The sequence below is a fragment of the Neolamprologus brichardi genome, chromosome 7, assembly GCF_056152115.1.
Source record: "Neolamprologus brichardi isolate AB-2024 chromosome 7, ASM5615211v1, whole genome shotgun sequence".
Classification (NCBI taxonomy): Eukaryota; Metazoa; Chordata; class Actinopteri; order Cichliformes; family Cichlidae; genus Neolamprologus; species Neolamprologus brichardi.
Window position 1 is genome coordinate 2474641 of NC_142110.1, and position 24141 is coordinate 2498781.

At 40.7% G+C, this 24141-nt stretch overlaps 3 protein-coding genes across 10 annotated transcripts in view; 2 read left to right on the top strand and 1 right to left on the bottom strand.

The window, feature by feature from the left end:
- Positions 1 to 10383, top strand: part of zgc:173742 (DNA topoisomerase I, mitochondrial) — a 31514-nt gene extending 21131 nt beyond the window's left edge. For 2 of the 5 annotated variants that reach the window (XM_087842810.1, XM_087842809.1), the window contains exons 15-20: positions 3323 to 3391; positions 6834 to 6948; positions 7588 to 7715; positions 7936 to 8036; positions 9598 to 9747; positions 9920 to 10382. In XM_087842810.1, coding sequence (XP_087698936.1) covers positions 3323 to 3391; positions 6834 to 6948; positions 7588 to 7715; positions 7936 to 8036; positions 9598 to 9747; positions 9920 to 10022 — 666 coding nt within the window. In that variant the 3' untranslated portion in view covers positions 10023 to 10382. The other 3 variants (XM_087842808.1, XM_087842812.1, XM_087842811.1) reach the window with 3 other exon arrangements.
- Positions 10384 to 12297: 1914 nt separating this feature from the next.
- hsbp1b (heat shock factor binding protein 1b) lies at positions 12298 to 14308 on the bottom strand. The gene is made up of 4 exons (XM_006795778.3): positions 14109 to 14308; positions 13148 to 13214; positions 12893 to 13019; positions 12298 to 12794 (listed from the first exon to the last, which is right to left on the bottom strand). Exons 1-3 carry the CDS (start codon positions 14151 to 14153, stop codon positions 12898 to 12900), a joined length of 234 nt encoding a protein of 77 aa, XP_006795841.1. The 5' UTR covers positions 14154 to 14308; the 3' UTR covers positions 12298 to 12794; positions 12893 to 12897.
- The window catches only part of si:dkey-246g23.2 (solute carrier family 66 member 2), a 73803-nt gene continuing 63306 nt past the window's right edge, over positions 13645 to 24141 (top strand). For 2 of the 4 annotated variants that reach the window (XM_006795779.3, XM_006795781.3), the window contains exons 1-3: positions 14536 to 14681; positions 17634 to 17915; positions 18118 to 18251. In XM_006795779.3, the coding sequence (XP_006795842.2) occupies positions 17707 to 17915; positions 18118 to 18251 (343 nt within the window). In that variant the 5' untranslated portion in view covers positions 14536 to 14681; positions 17634 to 17706. Of the gene's footprint in view, positions 13812 to 14535; positions 14682 to 17633; positions 17916 to 18117; positions 18252 to 24141 lie in introns of those variants that run through there. The other 2 variants (XM_035909945.2, XM_006795780.3) reach the window with 2 other exon arrangements.

The following is a 24141-nucleotide window of genomic DNA, read 5'->3' on the forward strand; positions in this document are numbered from 1 at the left end:
CGTCAGTACATTAAAGTTTACTAAACAATGTTTGAAACTAAATTTTAAATGAATACAATCCTCAGCGCTGAGACGTGTTCATATATTTTGATCTGCTGGATTCAAACGGAGGCTCTGCTCTTTATTTACCCGTTGCCATGGTGATTCATCACTGCCTTCGTCCACTCGTGCACATGCTCAGTTCAGTCAACTGTGTTTGTTCACTCTAACTCTGCTCAGCTGCTCAGGAAGCGAAAACTATCACAGAGATTACAGATCTTAGTCACTCAGCTCGGTTTATTTTTAAACTCCGTTTGTTGGAGCAGCGCCCTGAATCTGCAGTTACGCTGTTTTGGAAAAGTCTTTACTGATGTAGTTCATGTGAGGCAAATCTGTCCATTCTCAGTAAGACAGAAGCAAAAGCCACTAGTGTAGAGTACTGAGTCCAGTTTATATCATTAGAATAATCAAGCCCTTTGGTTTTTGGCACAACTCGCTGTGGAGAAGGTCACAGCCCCAAGCACAGAGGGAACTGAGATTTGTCCGAGGGATGCAGTTGTGGATTGGATCGCTGCGTTGGTTTAATTTGTCAGGCTGGTTGAGTAGTTCAGTCTGCAGCTCTCGGATCCAGAACCACAGCACGATGCTTACATAAAGTGCTGCTTCTGTCATCTGGACACTGCACTGATACTCATGTAGTTCTGGGAAATAGATGGTATTGCAAGTTAGGCTTGTGTTGCCATGTATTTACAGATAAAGGTGTATTCAAACTATTTATTATTGTGCACAGATACAAATGCTTTGTTTTCAGGAGGGGAAATAGAAACTGAAGGCAGCAAATGCAGATAACCTGCACTTTTAGTTCAAAACACTTGGTATTACATTTGCTACAATGTAGCTTAATAGGATCTGTCAGCAGACCTCATTTCTAAATGTCACCTCACATGACTATAAGTTCTGTTTTCGAGCCTTCTTGATGATAAACAGCTTACTTTCAAAGTCACCAGAGAGCCGTTTTACAACGTAGCGACAAGAAACCTGCTCAGAACTAGGAATGGGTATCGTTTAGGTTTTATCCGATACCGGTGCCAAACCGATACTTTTGAAACGGTGCTTAAAGAATGGAGAACACAAAATTGGTCCAAAAACTTCTCATGTTCAGCTGTTTTTTTGTAAAAAGATAACAATGTTAGCCTTTTCTGCAGCTATGGGGCATATATGGTATCACTCTTGGCTGGAAGCAGCTTAAACAATGGAAAAAACACAAACTTTGTCCAAAAACCTCTCATGTTTAACTGTTTTCCACTTTTTCTTTGGTCATTTTAGCCTTTTTGTCCAGGGTGAAGGGAGTATCTGCCATCAAACAAGAAGACAGCCGCATGTAGCTATGATGATGTTTGCTAGTTCACCTTACATGCATTAATGTAATAACGTGGTTAGCCTACTCAACGTAAATTACACACGAACAACATTAAGCTACTCACTCAGAGAAGAACGGCTGCTGCTGCATCATCATCCTCATCATTTCTGCTACACTGGCAGGGCTAGGGGCCAGGACTCTCCTCTTCGGGTTTTTGGGGGATGTTGCTAACTCCGGGTCGATAACAGGCACCACACCCGCAGTAGATGTGCTCGGTGTGAGGTCTCGCAGCAAGCTATCAAATACGGCGCATTTCTCGGCTTTTAAAAAAACGCTATGCGTCTCCAGGTGTTTCATCAGATTTGAGGTGTTACCTCCTTTGACAGCATCACAGTATCAGCTTAAAGCACTTGTTGCAGCTGCTGAGTTTGCATCTTTTGCTGTGAAGTACAGCCAGACTTTGACTGCTTTGCCTTGGGCATTTTTAATCTGTAGCTCTGCTCTAAAAGAACGTACATACCTGGACCCGCCTACTATCTTCGGAAACGTAAAATGATTGGCTAGAATCTAAAGTCATCACAGCTCAAGAAAAAAAAAAAAAGCACCAAAATGTGCGCTGCTTTTCGGTCTGGTTACTACCGTTTATGTCAGAACTGATGCCATCATGGCACCGGATACCGGTACCCATCCCTACACATCTTTTGTGAGAGACCACTTTAGTAAAATAACTGAAACTCACTTCTGATTGATTACAGTTAAAAAAAAGGTTCATGTTTTGTCACAAATGATTGCAAAATTAGTCTCGATGTTTGTTTGCTGGACGTTAGTGCAGAGGATTGAGGGGCTGCCTCGGACTTGCAGGACCTTGGCGTGTCTGTATCTGATGCACTAAATGATAACGCAGACTTAATGTGCAGGTTAGCAAATATCACAACAGAAGAACAAAATGTGACTGAAAACTTCACAAAAGAAGGTAGTCTAGAGTCTGTCAAACAGCTGTCTCGTGTGTCTGTGTGTGTCTGTGTGCGCACACGTGCATATATGCATATGTAAATTTCTAACTCCTCCTCTGGTGTCAGACAGTGCTATCATCTGTTGCAGAGATGGGAAAAGAAATGTTAGCACCTGACAGCCAAAGTGTTTTGTTTCTTGGCAGAACGTATAATTATTCAAATGAGTGCATTCAAAAGCATCACATGAGCTCGAATTAATTAGTCCCTGCATATTTTAGCATCATCAATCCCATGGAAATCAGTAAGATTGCTGCTAAATGTCACCAGGAATAAAATGGAACAAGAATGGAAGAGAGGAATGTTTAGTTCTAATATCTGGAGACATCCCAACACATTGAATGCTATCATGTATTTCACTTATCCCGTACATTTTGCATTGACAGTTTTTCTCGATTTTTTTGAGTCATAATAAAAAGTACTGGAATAAACAACCAAGTATTTTAAAGGGAAGTCCTGTATGTCAAAGAACCCAGAGGACACACGTGGATGCATACATACAGACACATCCTGATTACTTTTTATATTTGCAGCTCGTCTTTCAAAGGAAGCAAAATTGACACACAAATCAGCCGGTGAATATGTCAGCGTGTTTTATGAGGCAACACATCTGTGGCTCGTAATTGGCGTCTTGCATATTTTAGTAGTTTATTTGGGGAAAGGATGCATCTGTGAAACCCACAGAGTCGCTTGAAATGTCAGATGTAATTGTGCCAGTTTTAATCCTCTGGCTTTGAGATGGACAAATAAAGCGAGGCCCCACAGTTGCACTCTGATGTGTTTGTGTACCTGTAGTTTTGTGGTATTTTTAGACCTGTCAGAGAATTTGTCTGTTTGTGCTTTTTTTAAAATTTCATCAGTTTTTTGAAACATAAACCCAAGAAACATCTAGTGCAGCACCTGTGCAGATGTATTAAATGTTATTATTTCTCTCTATACATGTTGATGTACTTTACCTGCATCTTTTTTTCAGGTGTTTAAGAGTCTTAAACTTTTTCTGGAGAATAAACAGCCCGGAGACGAACTCTTTGACCGCCTAAACGTGAGTGTGTCTCAGCATGCATCTCCTCTGACATGTTGCACCTTTTATATGATCGTTGCTATTATTGTGTCACAACATGGGAGTTTTTGTTGAGTGTCAAAAGCAAGCAGGTTTGATTTGAGTGTGAGGTTGTTTAAAAAGGGTGAGGAACCCCGTCCCCCGAGTAATATTTTAAAAAAACAGAAAAAGATGGTGGAAGCAAAGTAGAATTACACTTTTTATATTTTCTAGGGACAGAAAGCTGCAGTGAGGGGGAAAGTAGGGGCTAAATTGTGAGGTGTAAGAGATGAGATTGAATGAGGATGAGCCGTTGGTGTGGAGAGATGAAAGGGCTAAATTAAGGAAATGGGAGGTGCAGAGAAGGGCTCGAATATTGGAAGCAGGGGGGAGGCTGAAAGCAGAAAGGGAGTTTCAAAAGGGAGAGGGGATGGACCCTGGCAGATAAAAATGAAACTGTGCGCGTGAAAATCGAGAGTGAACATGTTGGGCGGATGAATTTCCACACATCAAAATGTGGCATCCTCTGAATCTCCTCTAGCTTCAGGCAGCAAAGCCTCACAGAGTGCTCTGCTCGTACACAGGGTGAGTTCAGCAATGTTGAGCTTTCTCCAAACGACCTCACTCATCTGTTTGAGACAATAACCGATTTCTGAAAAATACCTGACTTTGCATATGTTCAGAAGAAAATGCAGATTAAGATTCATGTGCAAGATTAGAGAGCCAGTCACGTGTTTGGCATATTAAGACTGACAGGCAGGAGAAAGATGTTGCAACACTGGACAGGAATGTGAGGAAGAGATGAGAAAGATGGAGCAATTGAAGGAGGGAGTACAGTGCGTCTGCTCTCTGCCCTCCTGTGTGTGTCAGGAAATGTCAGTGTCTGTTGGAGGTGGAGCGGTAATGGCTGCAGAGGGCAGGCCTGATTGACACCTGGAAAGGCCAGGACACCGAGAGAGCAGAGGCAGAAGAGGTGTGTAGTAGTAGATGAAGCAGTAGAAAAGTGCCAAATGGTCCAGTTGAGGGGTGCTTTAGTAGAGAGGGTGGATGATGGGGAGAAAAAAGGATGGGGAAGGTGGTGGGAGGGCAATTTGGAGAGGTGACAGGCAGCTGAGAAGAAAGGGAGAGTGGGGATGGAAGATGGGTAGAAATGTAAGGAGGGGGGCTCATAAGTTTGCTGTTCATTATTGCAACACTGATGCTATTATAACAGCACGAGTTTTCTTCTTCTAAAGCACACGCAGCCTAAACAAAAGGGCAGAATAAGAGCATTGAAACGGCTGCATTTGTCGATTAAATGATGTGTTCTCAAACACAGACTCAGGAGTGCCGAGTTGTCCCCAAAACAAGCTAGTTAATGTTGTAGTTCAGCCGCATGGCGAGGTAAAAGTGTTTGTTTTGAATGCTGCGGCAGACGGCTGGGTGAAAAGATTTCTATCGCAGGAATGGTGCAGATCGTGATAACAACAAGTACTTTTTTGTGCCTTAGTTGAAGCCTGCTGGCACAATTTAAACTTGTTTTATCTGCTTTTTTTCAATTTTAGAAAAGCAGAAAGTTTATTTTTCTGCGTCTGCACTCAGCTACACAGACTGGAGGAAAGAAATCAGGAGACGAGGCTTATGAGTTAAACATCAGTGAAGAACGAAAACAAGCAATGAAATGAAAACATGATGAATTTCAAGGAGTGTGTGCGTGTGCGTGTTCCTCAAATCATGCTAATATTGCTGCCGTATTTCCATCGTGTTTCTTTCTTTGTTCGATTTGTTCTCCGTGTTGATCCCTCTTAGCTTAACGGCACCAGAGCGTAGAAATTGCACCACCAGCTGTTTTTCTTGATGAACCTTTAACAAAGCACATTCATTATTTTATTATTTGGAGAATTTGTTTAAAAGCTGCACATATCGATGGTGAAAGAAGAGCTAGAGTCTCAAATAGGACAAAACATCCTGGGCAGATGAATTTAAATACTTTATTTCAGTATTTTAGTTAAATGTATTCACTTAAAGGTTAATTTTGTGGAGGGTGAAGCTGAAGGGTTTTTCATTGGCCTGCTCCCTCTTATGCTGCTTTGTAGGCTGTCAGATTTCACACATCTCTAAGCATTTGTGTCGTGAGCGTCTCAGTGAATAACATTTTAGAGAGTTGATGCTCATCAATATGATTGCAGAATGCCTCGCTAAGGTGATTGTGGGTTTTATGAGCATGCACACAGATAAACACACATATAGACAGACATTATGTTAAGGTCTGGATGTCTGATCTGTTTTGAAATCGCAGGTATTTTCAGCTTCTCTGGAAGCCTCTTTACTGAACTCCACATCACTCAGGTTAGCTGTAATAACTACATCTTACAAAGATGAATTAAATTACAACCAGCAGTGTGTTATGGTCCTCACGAGCTCCTTTATTCGGTACATTTTCCCTCCACTCTTTTGTATCATTTACCCATCTGTAGGAACCGGTTTTGTTTTTTTGGCCGAGGAACCGATGCACGCAAATTAGACCCAGTGAGAAATGAAAAGCACCTCATCATAGGCAGTGTAGAAAGGCAATAGTCGATATTTCCCTGGCATTAGTAGCCATCACAACAAATTGGATAGCAGTGTGTTAATGAGAAAGTCCAGTATGTTGCATCCTGTATTATAGATAGGAAATTAGAACTGCGGTAATGACGCATTTTAATAACGCCTTAGGAGACGACATGGATGACACACACACAGCGCACCATGCCGAGGGAGTTGGGGGTGTGAGAGGTATCGCACTCGCCCCATAGACTTGCAAACTCCTTCATTAGCATCGTAGGGCCAGAGTTAGGTAGCTCGTTAGCAAGGCAGCCACAGCAGCAGATGCTTCTACCTGCACATGCATGCACACGCACACTATATGTATATGTGGAAAAACACCCACTCAGCCTGCAGTGAGACACAGAGATACAGGCCTGTGGCCCCAGTAGGTCCTGATTATTATTATTATTATAGACTTTATCAGAATTACTTCTGCTTCACATGTGAATGCTTTCATCCATATTCAAAATGCATGTGACGCCTTCCTCATCAAGTCTATATTTGCACCTGAAACTGCCGTGTGTGCATGAGCATATGGTTTTTGCTTTAACACCAGTGAGTCCTCTCACACCGTTAACTCCGTTTCATCTGTTTTATCGTTTCTCAGGTGTTAATGGGAATGTAAACTAGCTATATACAACTTTAACTTGTTATAACACCTACAGAAATGTCAGTGAGACATAGAATTATGATCTGTTTTATTCTCCCTGATCTAATGGATGATAATGAAGTCAGAGATTTTATTTTGATTTATTTGTAAGATGGAGATTCTTCGCCACCGCAGTGGCACATTACCACAGTGCCACCTAGTGGTAGACGGCATGTGTTGGTTTAGTTGGACTAATGTGGGTTTCTTTCTTGTTCCTGTTTCTCGTTGCAGACCGGCGTTCTGAACAAACACCTGAGTTCTCTAATGCCCGGTCTGACTGCAAAAGTCTTCAGGACATACAACGCCTCCATCACTCTGCAGCAGCAACTTAAGGAGCTCACAAACAGTCAGTCACGCCTGCTCGCTGCACTGTAACAGCCTAAATAGACTTTAAATGCTCTGCACCACACATGAGCATTTTAAAGCAGTGGCTCGTGCTCCTCAGGTGCTGGTTCGGGGGGGTTAATAATGTAACTTCAGTTCAGCTCATTGTGTCACAGAGTCCAGTCTCTTTTATATTTAGCCGGCTTAGTTCAAGGTATCCGGATGTCAGTTGGGTTTCTCAGTTATGACAGGAGTACATTATCACTAAACCCAGAGCATCTCAGTCGCACTCTTATCAGAGTCCCATTGGCTGCCTCGGCCATGGTTTTTCCTTTCAGAGATAGAAGTGTCATACTCGTCTCATTTCTGGCTTGCCACTGAGAGCCAATATGCAGGCTGACATGTGGTTGCAGGCAGTTTGTGTGAACCACAGGAGGAATAGATGAAGTTAATATATGTGTATGAATGAAATAGGAGAATGTAATTGTACGAATGTGACTTGAAGCTTGATGTTTTGTCGCGGTGTGAGGTAATGGCATTAGGCGTGTCAGCGTGAGTTTCTCTTTAATAGTTTCTGTGCATGATTCTGGTTTGATATCTGTTCTCACTTGGATTTTTTTCCTTGTTTAAATACAAATTACTCTTTTTTTTCGTTCCTCAGAGTCTGACAATGTGGCAGAGAAACTGTTGTCCTACAATCGAGCGAACAGAGCAGTTGCTATTCTGTGTAACCACCAGCGGGCGCCGCCAAAGACCTTTGAGCAATCCATGGCTAACCTTCAGGCCAAGGTAAGGGCAGCTTGATTTACAGTTTATATTTTATTGGACACAGTAATTTAAATTAGATTATAAAGGTCAGCATCATACTTTTTTGTGTTCTTCTCATTGTTAATTGACTGAAGAACAGATGAGAATTCAGGTGACGGTGGATCCACAGCCTGTTCTGTCACATTTTGAATTTAAATGTGGTGCCTGTGTGAGAGCTTGTATCCATATGTTCTCCACCCAGATTGATGCCAGGAAGGAGCAGCTGGCCTTAGCCAAGACGGAGCTGAAACAGGCCAAGAAGGAGGCCAAGACGAAGGGGAGTTCTGACCCGAAGTTGCAAGCGTGAGTGTCAGTAGCAGAGATGGGCAGTAACGCGTTACTGTAATCTGATTACTTTTTTCAAGTAACGAGTAAAGTAAGGGATTACTATTGCAAAAACGGTAATTAGATTACCGTTACTTTCCCGTAGGAACGCTGCGTTACTGCGTTACTAAAACCGTGATTGTTTTGTGAGAATGTCTCATGACAGTGACGTAAGCGAGCGCGACGTTCGTGACAACAGCTGTGTGCAGATCAACAATGGATCATATATCGAGTGCAGAGAGAGTATGAGCGTGCAGCGTTTAAAGCGTGGAAGTACTGACCTTACTTTGAGTTTGATTCCATAAAAAGTGACAAAAACATTAGTGTCCGTTGTGCGTGGGAAGAAAACTTCTTTTTACAGCGAAAAAAACCCCTAAACTTCCGAACAAGCACCGAGTAGCTACGACGTAATGGGAAACTCACAGAGAAACTCGCGGATTCTTCCACTGACCGCTGCACACCTGCACCAGGGTAACCCTCCGCCTGCTCCACTCCTGCTTTACAGGTGAAAATAGAGCAACAGGACCGCTAGTCTTTGACTTTATTTATTTTCTGCTGTGTTTTACTTGCATCTATTTGAAAGACTGAGTGTAAACACACAAAATATTTTATTTTATGTGCTGGAATGTGCAGAAAATAGGTTTACATGTTAAACTAATTTCTTCCAGTCAGAGAATGTTGCAGATAATTAAATTTTTGCTTGATGCATAAAGTTAAAAGATTAAAACGAATAAAACAAGTTTTAAAAAGAGACTTTTCCATTTGATTACATTTTGTATGATGGATTATGCAGAAAAAGTAGAATTTGACTGAAAGATCTATCACTTTATCACCTATTCAGGTTGTAAATCGTGTTTTTAAAAAGTAACTAAGTAATTAATTACTTTTGAAAATAAGTAATCAGTAAAGTAACGGGATTACTTTTTGGGGGAAGTAATTGGTAATTAATTACTGATTACTTTTTTCAAGTAACTTGACCAACACTGGTCAGTAGTGGTGCGGCGGAGGACAAAAGAGAAGCTTTGGTAACATCTTGTCCTGTCCATGCGTTGGACTGAGGGCTACCACTAAGTAGCTTTAACCATTTTGGCAGATACCTGATATCTTTCTGTCCTGAACACACAAAAAACCAAGAGCATGAAACTTTACAGGTGTGTACCTGAGATCAAAATAAAGGTTTTAAAATGGTTGCGGTGCAATCCACGGTGCACTGCTGGAGTTATGTCATCGTTCTTTCCTTTTTCTTGTATGCCTCCTATTTTTAGAGTATCATTCATTCGAATGACTCTTAGGCAATGAATGGTTTCATGATATCTAATATTTTCATCACAGGGTAAATAGGAAAGCGCTGAATGCGTTTGCAATGACAACATCAGATTTATTCCCCCCCCAGTAAAAATGGTTTGTTTTCGGGTCTTTTCTACTATTTTCAAATATTTACACGAACTCCTCTTTAATTGTTACACTGTGAGAGGAAGTGATACAAAAAGGTTCTTCCATTCACACATATCTGTACCAGTGATGATTCCTTCTCCGTCAGGCTGGTGGAGCGGAAAAAGGCAGCAGTGAAGCGTTGTGAAGAGCAGCTGCTGAAGCTGGAGGTCCAGGCAACCGACAGGGAAGAGAACAAACAGATCGCTCTGGGTACCTCAAAGCTCAACTACTTAGACCCGCGGATATCCGTGGCCTGGTGAGTGAACTCTACCAGCTGGTAAATATATAACACAAGATGTACACTGATATTTTCCCCATAGACTCAGAAGTGATAGCTGGTTTGTTTCAACCTCTGTTTCTAGGTGAAAAGATCTAAACCTGAATAAAGACGTTTAGGCTCATTTTTAATATTCCTCCCATCTATTCAGGTGTAAAAACATGGAGGTACCTATAGAGAAAATCTACAATAAAACCCAACGGGAGAAGTTTGCCTGGGCCATCGACATGACAGAGGCAGACTTTGAGTTCTAACCTAAAACTTATTCAAGTCTCTCGTCTTAAAAGGTGACATAAGCTGCAATTCAGGAACCACTCCGTTAATTTTACATACAGTACTTTAATGCTGCATTTATTGTATTTTCAAAGACTGCCCATGTTGTACTTATAAGTGTGTGGTACGATCGAGCTGTGCTTAATGTGCTTTTGCTTAGTGGTGTTTGTTTTTGTTCGACACTTTCTTTGGAAAAACTGCTGTTATTTGCTGTTTGTATGTTTTTGTTTGCATTAATCTGAATAAAGGTTCCCATTAGGCAGTAACGGGCCAAAGAAGCTGTCACGAGTTCTTAAACACCACTTTTGGGGGAAGTGTTGTTTCAAATGCATAATTCTGCTGGTGTCAGTTTGCATTAACAAAGACAGTTCATTCTAAACACAGAGCTTTAAAATTAACAATAAGAAAAACACTGATTAGAATGCAAATAAAAAGGCAGTAACTTTAAAATCCTTTAAACCCCATATTTAATTAAAATGGTACAAAGACAACAGATTTTGCTTTTTGGAAAAAATAAATGAAAATATATGCATGCGCTGATTTTTATTTAAGGGCAGAAATACATTTAAACAAACTTTTATGACCGGTGTTTTCCAGCGTGTTGTGTGACCTCTTCTTGAACTGATGAGACTAAATGTGTAGTTTTTAAAGTAAAAGTTGCATTTTCCAGTTCATAGTACAGTAAAGTTTACAGTAGATAATTTCATCTGTGGATGCGATGACAAAGTGATTAATGACAATAAGTGCTTCTGAGCCCAGTGACTGAAGATTCTTATTTTTGTGCCGTGTCACTCCATACGTCTGATATTATGCACTGTACATGATGGGCTCACATACGTGTCATTGTCCTTATTAATTCTAAAACCCCTGGTGTCCCTGTGGTGCTCATGAAGTTTCAACATGCAGGGTTTAAATGATTCCGGTTCGTTTTTATTATTTACATTTTACAAACTGTCCTAACCTAAGAGTTTGATTATAATTTCATTACATTATAAACAATATAGCTTTAAAAACCATGCAACACTGAGACGTTCCACAGATTTTGCATCTGAAAATACGATTCTGGTTTAAAAAACAAAACTACAGAAAAATGCAGAGCACCTCGCAGTTGGATGTATTGTTAAAAATTCTGTCAGCACCAGAGGGGTATGCTACGAAGAACATTCAACACAGGCAGGCTGTCTTTGCCGTAGCTGGCTTGACAAAACTTAAAACTCCAGTAAGAGATTTCTGCTTTCAGCTCAGTGCGCTCGTGTAAAAAGCGGTTTCATGCATCGTGACTGTGTCCACGCAAAATGATCCAAGTGCCATCTACTCCAATCTGAGACGTTATCAGGTGGTGTAAAAACTGGATTTGGTGCATAAAGTGGTAAACATTAGAATTTATGTTACTGCTGAGTGTGATTTCAGTGCTGTCACCTTAGAAATAGTTTTGAGTCTTTTAGACTGGATACATTAAATGTGCCTGATGTAAAGGAAATGCACAAATCGCTTTCATTTGTCAGCAGATTGCGAAATGAATTTCACATTAGTACTCTTTGTGTGGGTTCTGTATGCTGGTAGCTGCAGTTGTACTAAATCAGGGGTGTCCAACTCCAGGCCTGCAGGTTTTAGATCTCACCCTGGGTCAACACACCTGAATGAGATGATGAGTTCATTACCAGGCCTCTGGAGAACATCGAGATGCTGAGAAGGTCATTTAGCCATTTAAATCAGCTGTTTTGGATCAAGGACACATCTAAAACCTGCAGGACACCGGCCCTCGAGGCCTGGAGTTTGACACTGCTGTACTAAATAGTTGGGATAGGCTCCAGTCCCCCCCACACATCTGAACTGGATAAGCAGGAAAGAGATGGAATAAAGTGTAACATTTATACATTTTTTTTTTTTTGCTTCACTAAAATAAACATGCACATACATAATGCAATCTCCTGACGATGATTTTAGTGGTTCCACTAAAGTGCAGCTTAACAACTTGTGACATATAAAACTTATTCCCCGAACATGTGTATAAATAACACTTTTTAAAAATGCTGTGGATAAAAAAAAAAAAAAACTGAACATAACCTGCTGCCGAGCGGCTTATGTCTTCAGGTTAAGTAACCATAGTGACTTAGGTTAAAAGAGCCGCTTGTCTTAAAATCAGTTTTCATGACAGAAAACTGATTTTAAGTTTGACCAACTCCAATAACTCACTGATGTCACTTCATAGTGCACCCCTCTTTCCAAATATTGACCATACATGACAAACAGCCGTGTATTAAATAGCTTTAATAGAAGACTATCAGGATTGGAATGCATCCCACACAATGGTTGTAACAGTGCTCACTGTGAAACACTGTTGCTTTAGAGATTCGCTGCACCGTGTTGGTGCGGACGCTGGGTTGGAGGTTTTTACTAACCTGTTAGCCTGCAAGTTTTAGTCCTCGTCAGAGGCTAGGGTAAAACCAACACTGTCTGCTTTCGTGTCAAGGAATTCAACTACTGATATACATGTATATGAAAATAACCTCCAGGTTAGTACGCTAAATCTGCAATCCTGCACATGAGCACTTGAGGTGCTGAAGGGCATGTCACACTACTCTAGCTTACAAGTAACGTTCAAATTTTCAAGTCATTACATAACCATTTCACAATATATAAAAAAGCATTTCACACAACGACACACCAAATCAATATTAGTCATTTTCAGAATGGGAAAAGTCTGCTGCTCCTGAATACAGGACCGACTTCACGCCTTGTGATTTAGGAACCTGTGGGACAGATTTAGAAAAACATTCACTATTAAAGCTGACATTCGACATATTTACAGGAAAACTGACGAAGCTACATGTGCCGACTACTTTATTACCTTCATTATGATCCTTGACCCTCTTTAGCTTTTTCTGGTGGTGCCTCGATCTCCTCAACACCAGCCTGGGTCATCAGGTCAGCAATGTTTTTTTCCAAGTCATCAATACGTGTGCTCATTTCATCAAGTGGAGAATTAGTTAAGGCAGGTAATTACAACTGGAAATCACAAAGTCAGCTAACACGGAACAAATGATCCAGCCTACAATTATTAACTTTGATGCATATAATCAATAAAACATGATTATTAGGATATTCCTTCCAATGATCTGGTCTGACATGGTCTGGAACTTGTCCTGCATCTGTTGCAGCAGAGTCTGAACCTGTGGAGGGAAAAAAGCAGAAATTATGAAACTGGAGCCACTTAGTAGTTAAAGTTTATGGAGATATAAAGTGAAGTCATAACACTGTCAGATACAAACACTTAAGCATATGGTCTGTGAATCAAAGCGTGAACAATGGGGAATTTGTTTCTATGCCAACATCTTAAAAGCTTGACTATGGATCTATGATTTACTGTAACAAGTACACCTGCAGCGCCCCTCCATCTCTTTATTCTGCATCTCCTTCACATAACAGTCAAGTTAATCCTCAGCTTCTTTAAATCTGTGTGAATACAACTGTAGGAAACTAGGTAATGCATAACAACACATGACTCAAACTAGCGGAGGTGGTTTTTAAACGTTTGCGAGGTTTACTGAAGCTGAACGTCTCTCACTGACCCCCATCTCTATGGCAACACTCAAACACTGCCTACGCAGGCTTGGTCGTATAGGAAACACTAAAAGGATCATTAACATATAATCTGTACATTTTAAGGTCTAAGTGTGAAACTGCGCGATATTCAGTAGTCAGATACTGATAAGGGAAACCTACTATATATAAGTGCCAGGTGAATAAGAATAGAAAATGTACTGCAGGTAACTTTTACATAATTCTGTGCAGTTTACTCGTTGAAATTTGGTGATGCCATTTACATGACCGGTTGACCATTACATAACATTCTGGAGCTAAAGTCTGGGATTGTGGTTTGGATGCAACAAGCTCAACACACACAGCATTTGAATCTAGAGTTTTACAAACCAAACAAAATCCACGAAACACCGCATAAGTGCTAAAATTTGCTAGCTCAGCTATCGTTAGCATTGTTATTGGCTTTGCTAGCTAAGGCTAAGCTACTGTGGCTAAAGCTAGCTTGCCTCGCGATCACGACTCACCACATTGGTAAGGTCCTGCACCGATTTGGGGTCCGTCTCAGCCATGTTGTGATGTAAATGATTATCAGCGCCTAAACAGCACAAAAATTCAAACCGCTATCTAGCGACTGTTTTGCTATCTACTCGAAGTAAGCAATCTCACACACAACACCCACAGCACAGTCAGCTGTTCCAAAGCACAGAGGATCTCGCGAGAGCTGCTCCAATGTACAGCGAGTTTTGAATTGGCAGTACAGGGTTGTAGATTTTATTTACCCCACGTAGCTTCATAAAACTCCTGACATTCAGATATTTGTTCAGTGCAGTAGTCTGCGTCATTTAGGCGTCCGGGTCATAGAAACATGCACACAAAAGCCTTTGTTAAATCTGTATTAACTAAAACAAAAGATAGAAGTCGATGTATCCGTGCGAGTGCGTGTGCGCCTGCCTGCGCGCGCACGTTTCTCCTCATCTGAACGAGTTGGGATTTGAAAGTTGGAGCTGCCGGGGAGTCCGGTGTGTTTTGACGCCGAAGAATTCGCGTGCGGGTTTTGTTTATGTTACAAACGGGCGGAAAGTGAATGAAGAGGCTTGGTAAGTAACGCTTGAAGTTTTAAGTTAACTCTTAAATTAGGGAACTTACTAGGGTATAAAATCCTTATATGGGGCGATACAGAATCAGCCCCATTGCGCACCGTGCGCGTTGCGAGCTCGCTCTACTATTATAGAAAACGGTAGACTTTCTCAAGTGATTTAAATTTTGCCCTTAAAAGTTCTTATTTGCACAGGCTTATACGAAACCTTCGTCTGTTTATAACAATGTAACCACTCGCTGTGAATGCTGGGACTCTGTGTCTTGTTACTCTGAGGCTGGCACAGTAGTCTAAAATTGATGTCTGGAAGTTCAGGCATGTTAGCCCAACCCAAAGAAGCTATGCTTTGCTTACGTAACAAAGCTCGTTGTGTTATCAGATGTAGTCCATCACATTTGGCTGCTCTCATGTGATGGTTAACTTCTACAGCAGGCGGAGGGAAGTAGCTGGAGACGCCTTGGATTGTTAAATTTCCTGAATAATATTTAACTTTGAGTAGAAACCTTTTTATGGGATGTGTTAAAGGTCTGCTACAGGTTTTCATTCACTTTGCATTGTTAATCATCACACCTTTCAAATGCTTTCTGCAATGTTGGTGTTTTTACAGCCGTTATGTCCTTATTACAAATAAATGCCCTCTGATGAATAATCAGGCTGTACACAGGAGATTCCACTCAATGCATCTGCTGTTACGTTGAGGAGAAAAGGTTAACAGCAGCAGTCTTACAAGAAGAGAACCTGTTGGTGAGGGTTTTGTGTTATCACGACAAAAGTGTGTTGACCCAGTGCTGACTGGATTTCCAGGCTTGACTGATTCGTCAGCTGAGCCTTGTGACCAATCAAAAGAGCACATTCATTCTAGCTCTCTTCAAGGTTTGGTAATGAAAATATTACACAGTGATTACTGAACAGGAACACAACTGTACCCACAAGCATGATGCCACTGCTCACTGTTGTTCAGCATGTGTAGGTCATGGTTTTGTGTACACAAAATACGTTTGTTTTTGTTTCGTTTTTACTGAGGAAAAACAATAGGGAACTGTATGAAATCAAATTTACTGAAATATATTGTAACACTGTTTGGAGGGAAAAGGGAACTACTGTGACCATTTGTAATAAAGTAAAATAAAATTCACTTCCTGCTGTGACAAAACAAATTTTCCACGTGTGGGACTAATAAAGGTTATCTTATCTTATCTTATCTTAAAGTATCATGCCAAGCAGTCACAGTAGTCACTTTGCATTGCTAATAATAATATTAATTTGAAGATTTAATTTAAGAAAACATTTAGAATTACAGGACCTTTGTTATGAAGACAGCCTGGTAATAGAATATGTTTAACTGAACATTTAAACGAAGAAGAAAAAAGAAAAGCTGGTGTCTGCAGTTTGACAGAAGTCGGTGCAGATATGCATTCTGACTTGTTATTTAAACAGTGTGGTAGATGTTACTGACACATCCCATACTGGTCACCTTAGTAACGCCCCTAGCTTCACCAGCCGGTGACTGTTTAACCTCTCCTGGCAGTCCATGTCCTCTGTTGCTGTACATTCCCAGACCTTTGACTCCCACTTGTGATCCCTGTTCTGTTATGTGGCCACTATAAAAGACAAGAAGTTTAAATAATAGAAAAGTAGTTTGCTACTTGTCTGTCCTCTATATATTTATGTAATGAATTAAAGTACAGTATACTGTTTTCAGACAGTCATGGGTCCATTTATTCTAACTGTTGGGAAACCTGAATAAAAATGAACATTTTCTTTGCTGCACCTCTGTTTGGAATCACTACCTGTAACAGCAGAGCTGGCCTAAGATGTGTTATTGAATGATTTTGATTGATGGATGTAAAACGATTAGAAAAATAAGATAACTGCCAACATTTAGAAGTTGTATTTGGACAATAATGAGCCTTTTGTACTTTAAAAAAATATAAAAAGATAAACATTTAACAGCTGTTTTTTGACTATTCACCCAGCAAATATGTGAAACTGTAACAGACTATGCAACAATGACATAGTTGTCTACTTCAACATTATGTTCTGCATAAAGAAGCTTAAAAGCAGTATGTATGCCTGCTAGAGGTGGGAATCACCATACATCCCACGATACGATATTATTGCAATTTTTTTAAATATTTTGCGATATTCAGATTCTGTACATAAAGGTAAACTTTATCAATATTCATTTTATCTATTATCAAAGTCTCACACTCAGTCTTTCTCTCATTTCAGTTTGATTGTTGACAAACTGAACGGTTTGTATTACAGTCTAGTCCAACTTAACTGAATCAACCATCTGGTACAATTATAGCTATTCTGAACTATGCAGTTTATGAAAACTATGCAGCCCCTTCAGCAACTGAAGAATTTGAAAGTAAATTAAAACAAAATATAATTTTACATTAAATAAAAAAGTTTTAAACTTAATTAAAATAAAACATGTCTTAAATTAAAATAAGTAAACTGTCATGTTTATTAAACACATTTGGACAGTGAAGGAATGTCAGGATTCTTGCTCAGAAAAAGGATCAACATGCTCTGAAGTCAGAGCACAAAAACCTTTTTTGTAACAAAATATCGATTTCTGCTGTCCCTGTATCCATACATTATTAGCAAACAAAATATCACCATGCTACACAGTATCCATTTTTCCCCACCCCTAATGCCTGCATTGTACGTGTGCATTGATAGGCCAGAATCAGCTGACTGAGATCATTTTGGCTCTAATATGACATATGTTTTATGGAAGTTTGGTTGTTTTGGTCATCGTGCACGGGCTACTTTCCTGTAACAGATTTTGTGCTGGAAATAAAAATGAAAATTGTGATGTGAGATATAAGAATGAGGCATTTAATTGCACTCAATATTAATCTCTGGTTAGTGACTCTGGGCGCCTCATAATGCCCATTAATGATAACGCTGCTGACCTCCCATTACTTTGACTCTCTGACAGTGGCCTGCTGTCTGTCAGATCTCCTGCTGCGACTCATCCAGCTCCTGAACACTCGTAATATATCCTTGCTGTGATGGATGCCGAGGTGGTTCTGCAGGAGGAGGACATGGAGGGCTCGTGGACGCTGCTCTCCTGGCTGGCATCATTCGTAATGGTGTTTGGGGGAGCCCTGCCTTATGTGCCGCAGTATCAGGAGATCCAGAAAAGCAGCAACACCGAGGGATTCTCCACCAGAGTCTGTCTGGTGCTGCTCATAGCTAACATCTTGCGTATATTTTTCTGGTAAGAAAGTATTTGTTCTTTACTCATAATTTTTATCCTTTTGCTTTCCTGTTTTATTCCTTTTAAAGGTGCTAACCTGTCATGTCGGCATTGAGGCTCTGTATTTAAATACAGCTGATCCTACCAGACTATATGCTGATCTATAAGAGCTCTGTATCTAAAGTCCTGATTGGTTTTGGTTGCGTTGGTCTTGTTCTTGCAGGATAGGGAAGCAGTTTGAGCTGACCCTGCTGCTTCAGAGTGTGGTCATGATTCTCACCATGTTTGCCATGCTCCACCTTTGTTGCACTGTGCAAAACGCCAACAGAGTAAGCACCAAGCAGCATCGCCTTTCAGGTAACCGCAGCTTACCGTGCAATCACTGTGATGAGCATTTACAGTTACAGCAAGTGACGCATCCAACATTCAATGCTTCCCTGTGTCAGCAGTTTTAGGCGAGAATTGATTCAACTCCTGCTTCTTTCCAAAAGAGGGAGCTAGTGGAAAAGCTAACATTGCAAGATTGCTGTTCTCAAAACACCTATGAGAGCTACTTTTTTATATGTCCTCTGTATATTGAGTTCTTCTTTTCAGTTTCCAATGTGACGAATACGCAAACACACTGAACGCAGTAAAGCTTGAAATCTCATTAAAATATCACGTTAACGAATGTGTAAGAAGTGCAAAGCAAGACAGAGACCATCCACTATAACTGCAAACCCTTCTTTAACCTTATGGCATAACCTGAAGTGCACCTCCCTCGACATGTAACTACATGTCATGTTCATGCAGCCTGCAACTAGTTTTTAATTTAATGGAAACTAAATGGAAACTAATATAAAAGCAAAATTCTGGAGTGAGATCGCTGAAATTGTCCAAATTGATGTGAAGGGATGAACAAGGCACTTTATTTGTTTCTATTTGCTGGCTCTGCATGTAAAGCACCAGGACTCAACCATAAGGTGAATATGCACCAGCACAAGTATAAATGGCGGCAACAACGTCGACCACTAAACGTAGGTTACGTCGTAGACGCTACCGCAGACGTCTAAATCAGCCATTAGTCAGTTGGTGTGGAAATAAGTCGGGTTACATGGTGGCATTGTGGGAATCTGCCTGGCTTTTAGTGACAAATATGTCTTCATAACATGAATTATAGAGTACAGCGAGGTAAAGGTTCGTTTTAAGGTGCACAGGCAGCAGGTCTGCAGAACGTCGGCCCATCCCAGCCTGTGAATTACAGGATATCTCTTCTTAGAGTGTGTGTGCACGAAGTATAAGAAATGTGGTGGAAACACAAGCATGTGAATGTGTTTCTTAGGCTGTGGATGACGTATTGGTACAGAGTGAGAGCCGATGATGTGAGCTAAGATTAAGCGCACCAATATCAGTGTCTCCTCTGAATTGTGTGTGTGTGTGATGCCAGGACGGGGAACCCAACCAAGATTATTTACAGGGTCTATTCTTATAGGCTGCTGTCTTTTATAGGTAATTGTGTTTTTTCCAGACGCTCGAGTTGATTGCCTTTGCAAATATTCTGACAGAAATTCAATCTTAGTGCAGTTTTTCCTTTTTTGTTTTATTAGACAACGAAGTAAAACTGAATAATGGGATCTTGTAATACTCTGATCACGCAGAGCACAACGTGTTATTAAAGACATAAATCACGATAACTGATTTTAGGTTGATGGATATGAAACGGGGAGAATATTTCTTTGTAAAGACGAGCAGAAAGCATGTCTGTTTGTTAGGCTGTCAGAGGCAAACCCCTCTAAATGAGTTTTGATTGAGGAACTACAGACTGAGTGTGTGTGTGTGTTTAGACAGGAGAGTAATGATCATCTTTATGTTAGACTGTGCTTCTCCTGCCTTTACAAAGAATTGATCTATTACTCATCAGCAGCCCCCCTCCCCCCTCTGTTTATATTATTTCAGCCTACGCCAAACAGTTTTTGTGGTGAATAAAATAGTTTATTGTAAGTGGAGGTAGGGCTGCTCGATTATGGCAAAAATGATAATCACGATTATTTTCACTGAGATCTCGATTATTTGACGATATTTATTTAACAATAACAATGTGTTGAATAATGACTTTAAAAAATAATATAAAATAGTGCAAATACTAATAACTGTGCAAATGTTTGCAATATAAAAAATAAATGAAAAATGTAAACATCTATGTTTAGTGAACTTTGCAGTGTTGCTCTGTGGTGCAGCTACGACACTGTAGCAAAGTTTACACACTGTGTCTACTTGATCCACGTCTGACTCCGCCAACCGATAATGTTTCCACATCACTCAAGATTTTTTTACCTCTTTTCAACCAACAGCAGTCACTCTCCTCTCCAAATAACTTCTGCTGAGCTTTCCGAGCTTCCCTCGGGTCCTCTTAATCAGCGGTCCCCAACCCCCGGGCCTCAGACCGGTACCGGTCCGTGAGTCGTTTGGTACCGGGCCGCGAGAGTTGAGGCTCAGGTGTGAAATGTATAGTTTTCAGGGTTTTTATCGGTTTTCAGCGTTATTTTGTTATCGTTTTTATCGTTTACTCGGTTTTCCTGGGTCTTTTCACGTGTGTTATGAATAAATCTTCTTTTTTTCGGTACCGGTACTAGTTTTATTTTGTTGTATTTATCCGCGACACCTTAAAGGCCGGTCCATGAAAATATTGTCGGGCATAAACCGGTCCGTGGCGCAAAAAAGGTTGGAGACCGCTGCTCTTAATTGTTGTGACACGTGTTCGAAATGCAGAGAGGTGCGCTCGATTTGCCACACGGAGCAGCGCGAGAGTAAAGCACGAGGGAGGGGCTAATAATCGGCTCAGTCATCTTTAATGATCGTTGAAAGCCCAGATCGTAATCGAGGTTAAAATTCGATTAACTGAGGGGCCCTAAGTGGAGGTGGATCGTCTGATTTTGGTGAAGGTGGATTTCCATATAGGCTGTTTGTGAACGTGTAGCAGTGAACAACAATCCTGCCTGCACGCCACTGAGGCGTAAACTGTTAATCAGAGAAAACAGAGCGATTGATTTAAAGCGATCTTCATTTTTTAATCACACTATCAGCTAAAACACATCATGAACGCTCTTTCACATTAAGCCCCTCGCTCTCTCTTAAGGGCAACTCTGAGGTCCAGTTGCGATGGGGGATGGTGGGGTCGGGACGAGAATAGATCAGAGCAGCTCTTCTCCCCAACTGCCTGCTCTGCCCTCCTCGCTTCTTGTGCAAAGTCTTTCCAACAGATCAGGGTCATCTCTATGTAAAATAGTTACTTCTAACCATAATGCATGTTGGCGTGGTTTACAAATACGGAGCTATTTTTGTGGCTCCTTCATTTCCTATCATTTCTTAGCTCCTCGCCCAGAAGTCCTGACTGCTCTTTATTTTTCTTCTTTTCACACCTTCCTCCACTGTTCTTCTACTCTCCCCTCTCCTCCTCCTGTCGATCCTTCTGTTGCAGTTTCAAGGGCTCCCACTTCTTTTCCTTAACTTCTACTTTCATGAACAGATATCTGAGACTGCCAGAGTCCATGCTGAGGTCATCTCTGATCCACTTGCTTTAATGCCAACTTCTGTCATCTGCCTACTAACCTCATTTCCACTGCTTCAAAGCACACTCGAGCGAAACATAACCCGACTGACTGAGGCGAAACAGAGACCTGCATGTCTCCTGTGATTGTCGTTCTCCCACAGTTAACAAAAGATTAAAATTTTGCAGCGCTGAAAGTTTTTTTTCTTTCTTTTCTGTTGGCTATACCAACACATTGTTGTAGCGTTCCTAAATATATTCAGTTATAGTGAAATTATTACAATATTACATAGTCCAGTGTATTACTTACCTTTTTACGCTTTATAGAAAGTAATTTATGAATTGCTCATTACATTATTTTTTGCATTACTCCTCAGCATCACATAGGAAGCACTGACACTTAATTGCCTATATAATATGAAACTTTCCATCTACATATATATATGGATATCCTGACAGTGAAGACTTATCAATGATCTCCTTTCAGTATTTAGTTCTTATCACAAAGCTGAAAACAGCTGGTGACAGAGCACTCGACATCCTTGTGTCCAAAACATTAGCATAATGTGCATATCTCCACCCCTGAAGATCTGTAGACCACTGTGCCATTTAGACTCTGGTTCACTAAGCTGACTCTGGTCTTCTCAGCATTCCTGTTCAGCCTTCGACACGATCTCTCCTTCTAAACAGACTTTCCTCTCTCGGCGTCTCCGACACACCCCTCGCCTGGTTCCTATCATATCTCCTTGATCGTCTATTCCCGGTCACTTCTGGTGTACCCCAAGGTTCAGTCTTAGGCCCTCTTCTCTTCATAACATACATCCTCCCTCTTGGTACCATTTTCCATAAATTCCATCTTTCCTTTCACTGTTTTGCTGATGACACCCAGTTAAATCTCTCCTGCCTGATTCCTCCCTCCCACCTTCTCTTATAGAATGTTTATCCAAATTAAAATCCTAATTTTCTTAATCTCAATGAGGATAAAACTGAGCTCCTTCTTGTCGGCACTAAATCCAACCCACTGAAGGCGAATCATTTCACTCTCACTGTTGATAACTCCACTGTTTTCCCTTCTCCTCAGGTTAAGTGTCACAGGCTGGGTCTCTGAGTTCATTTTGTATTTGTCTCATTTTAGATTTGTGATTAGTTTGTGTGTCATTCCTATTTAGCTTTAGTTAAGGAAAGGCAGTTATTATTTATTGTTTCCTTGGTTTCTATGTTTGAGTTCTTGTATCGTTCATCACGTGTTAGGTCTGTTAAGCTTGTGTTGTCATGTCTAGTTTCAGTGTTTCCTGTTTTATTTTGAAGGAGTCGTGTGTTCTTTGTTCATTGTATTTAGTTTCACTTCCTTTGTCCTGTCATTAGGCTCATGTCAGCTGTTCCTCCATGTGTTCCCACTTCCCCTGATCACCTCCTGTGTATTTAAGTCCTCTGTTTTCAGTGTGTCGTTGTCAGATCGTCTGCTTTGTTTGCAAGCCAAGAAGTTGCGTCAAGTTGTAGGTTTTTAGTTAATTTAGCTCACCCAGTTTAGTTTATTGTTAGCTTTGCATTTTGCCTTTTGTTTACAGTTATTTTGCCAGCCTCAATAAACGGCTCGTTTTCTGTTATTCAAGTCATGTTTCACATTTTGTTTCTGTCTGCATGCTGATTGTGACATTATCCTAGACAGTTCACTGTCCTATAAATCTCACATCAATGATCTCACCTATTTCCATCTATGCAACATTAACCGATTACGTCCTTCTCTTTCCACCCAGTCTGCGTCCATTCTTGTTTAATAGTCTCGTTACCTCCCGCATTGACTATTGTAATTCTCTCTTCCATGGTCTCCCCCAAAAATCCCTCCATAAGCTTCAACTGGTTTAAAACTCTGCATTATTACCAGAACCCCCTCCTTTTTTTCTTGCGCCTGTCCCGTTTGGTTCTTTTGCCATCAGAATTATTGTCTAAAGGCAAAGAAAGATGCCCAACGAACCTCCTCCTACAAGCGCATCACCTGTCATGTGATTACTGAATTAAGGAAAGTAGCACTGCTTATGAGAATCACGTTTAGGCGTCTCCAAATAGGTTTGAAACTGGTGACTGGGAGTTCCTTTTTGTGTTTCTGTCACTAAGAAGTGGTTAATAGTAAAAATTTGTAATTGTTTTCTCCTCAAAGGGTAGGTGTAAAGCCATTGTTGCCCGGTAACAGTGCCTCCTCCTTTTGTATTGTATACGTGAAAACAGGTAATTGTATAAAGTTGTTGCCAGAATGGCGCGACAAAGAGAAACGTCAGTCAGATGAGTAAACTCGCTTCTTTCTTCTTTCAAGGATGAGCTTGTTGTGCGAGTTTTATGCCCACACTTCTTATAAACAACCAAAGAGTGCCAGTAACTGCATCATGGCATGTGAAGAAGGAAGTGCTGTTTTTGGCTTTATGCACAAACTGCAGCACAGTCTGGAAGTTTCTTCAGACTATCTCACCAGGAGTGCTCAGACTTTAGAAGTGAAGCCAAGCTGAGAGATAACAAACACAACTACACTGCCTGGATTTTCTCGTCGGGTCACCTTCATTATTATTTATTATTTTTGTACTAGATGTGTAAGGTGTGTCTGTGTGTGTTTGCATCCTGTACAGTAGCTCTTTCTGTCTCCTTAATCCATTGATGATGCAGTGATATCAGGATGAAAAGTCACCGTCTGCATCAGCATTGTTACTCTGCCCATTTTGATGCCCTCTG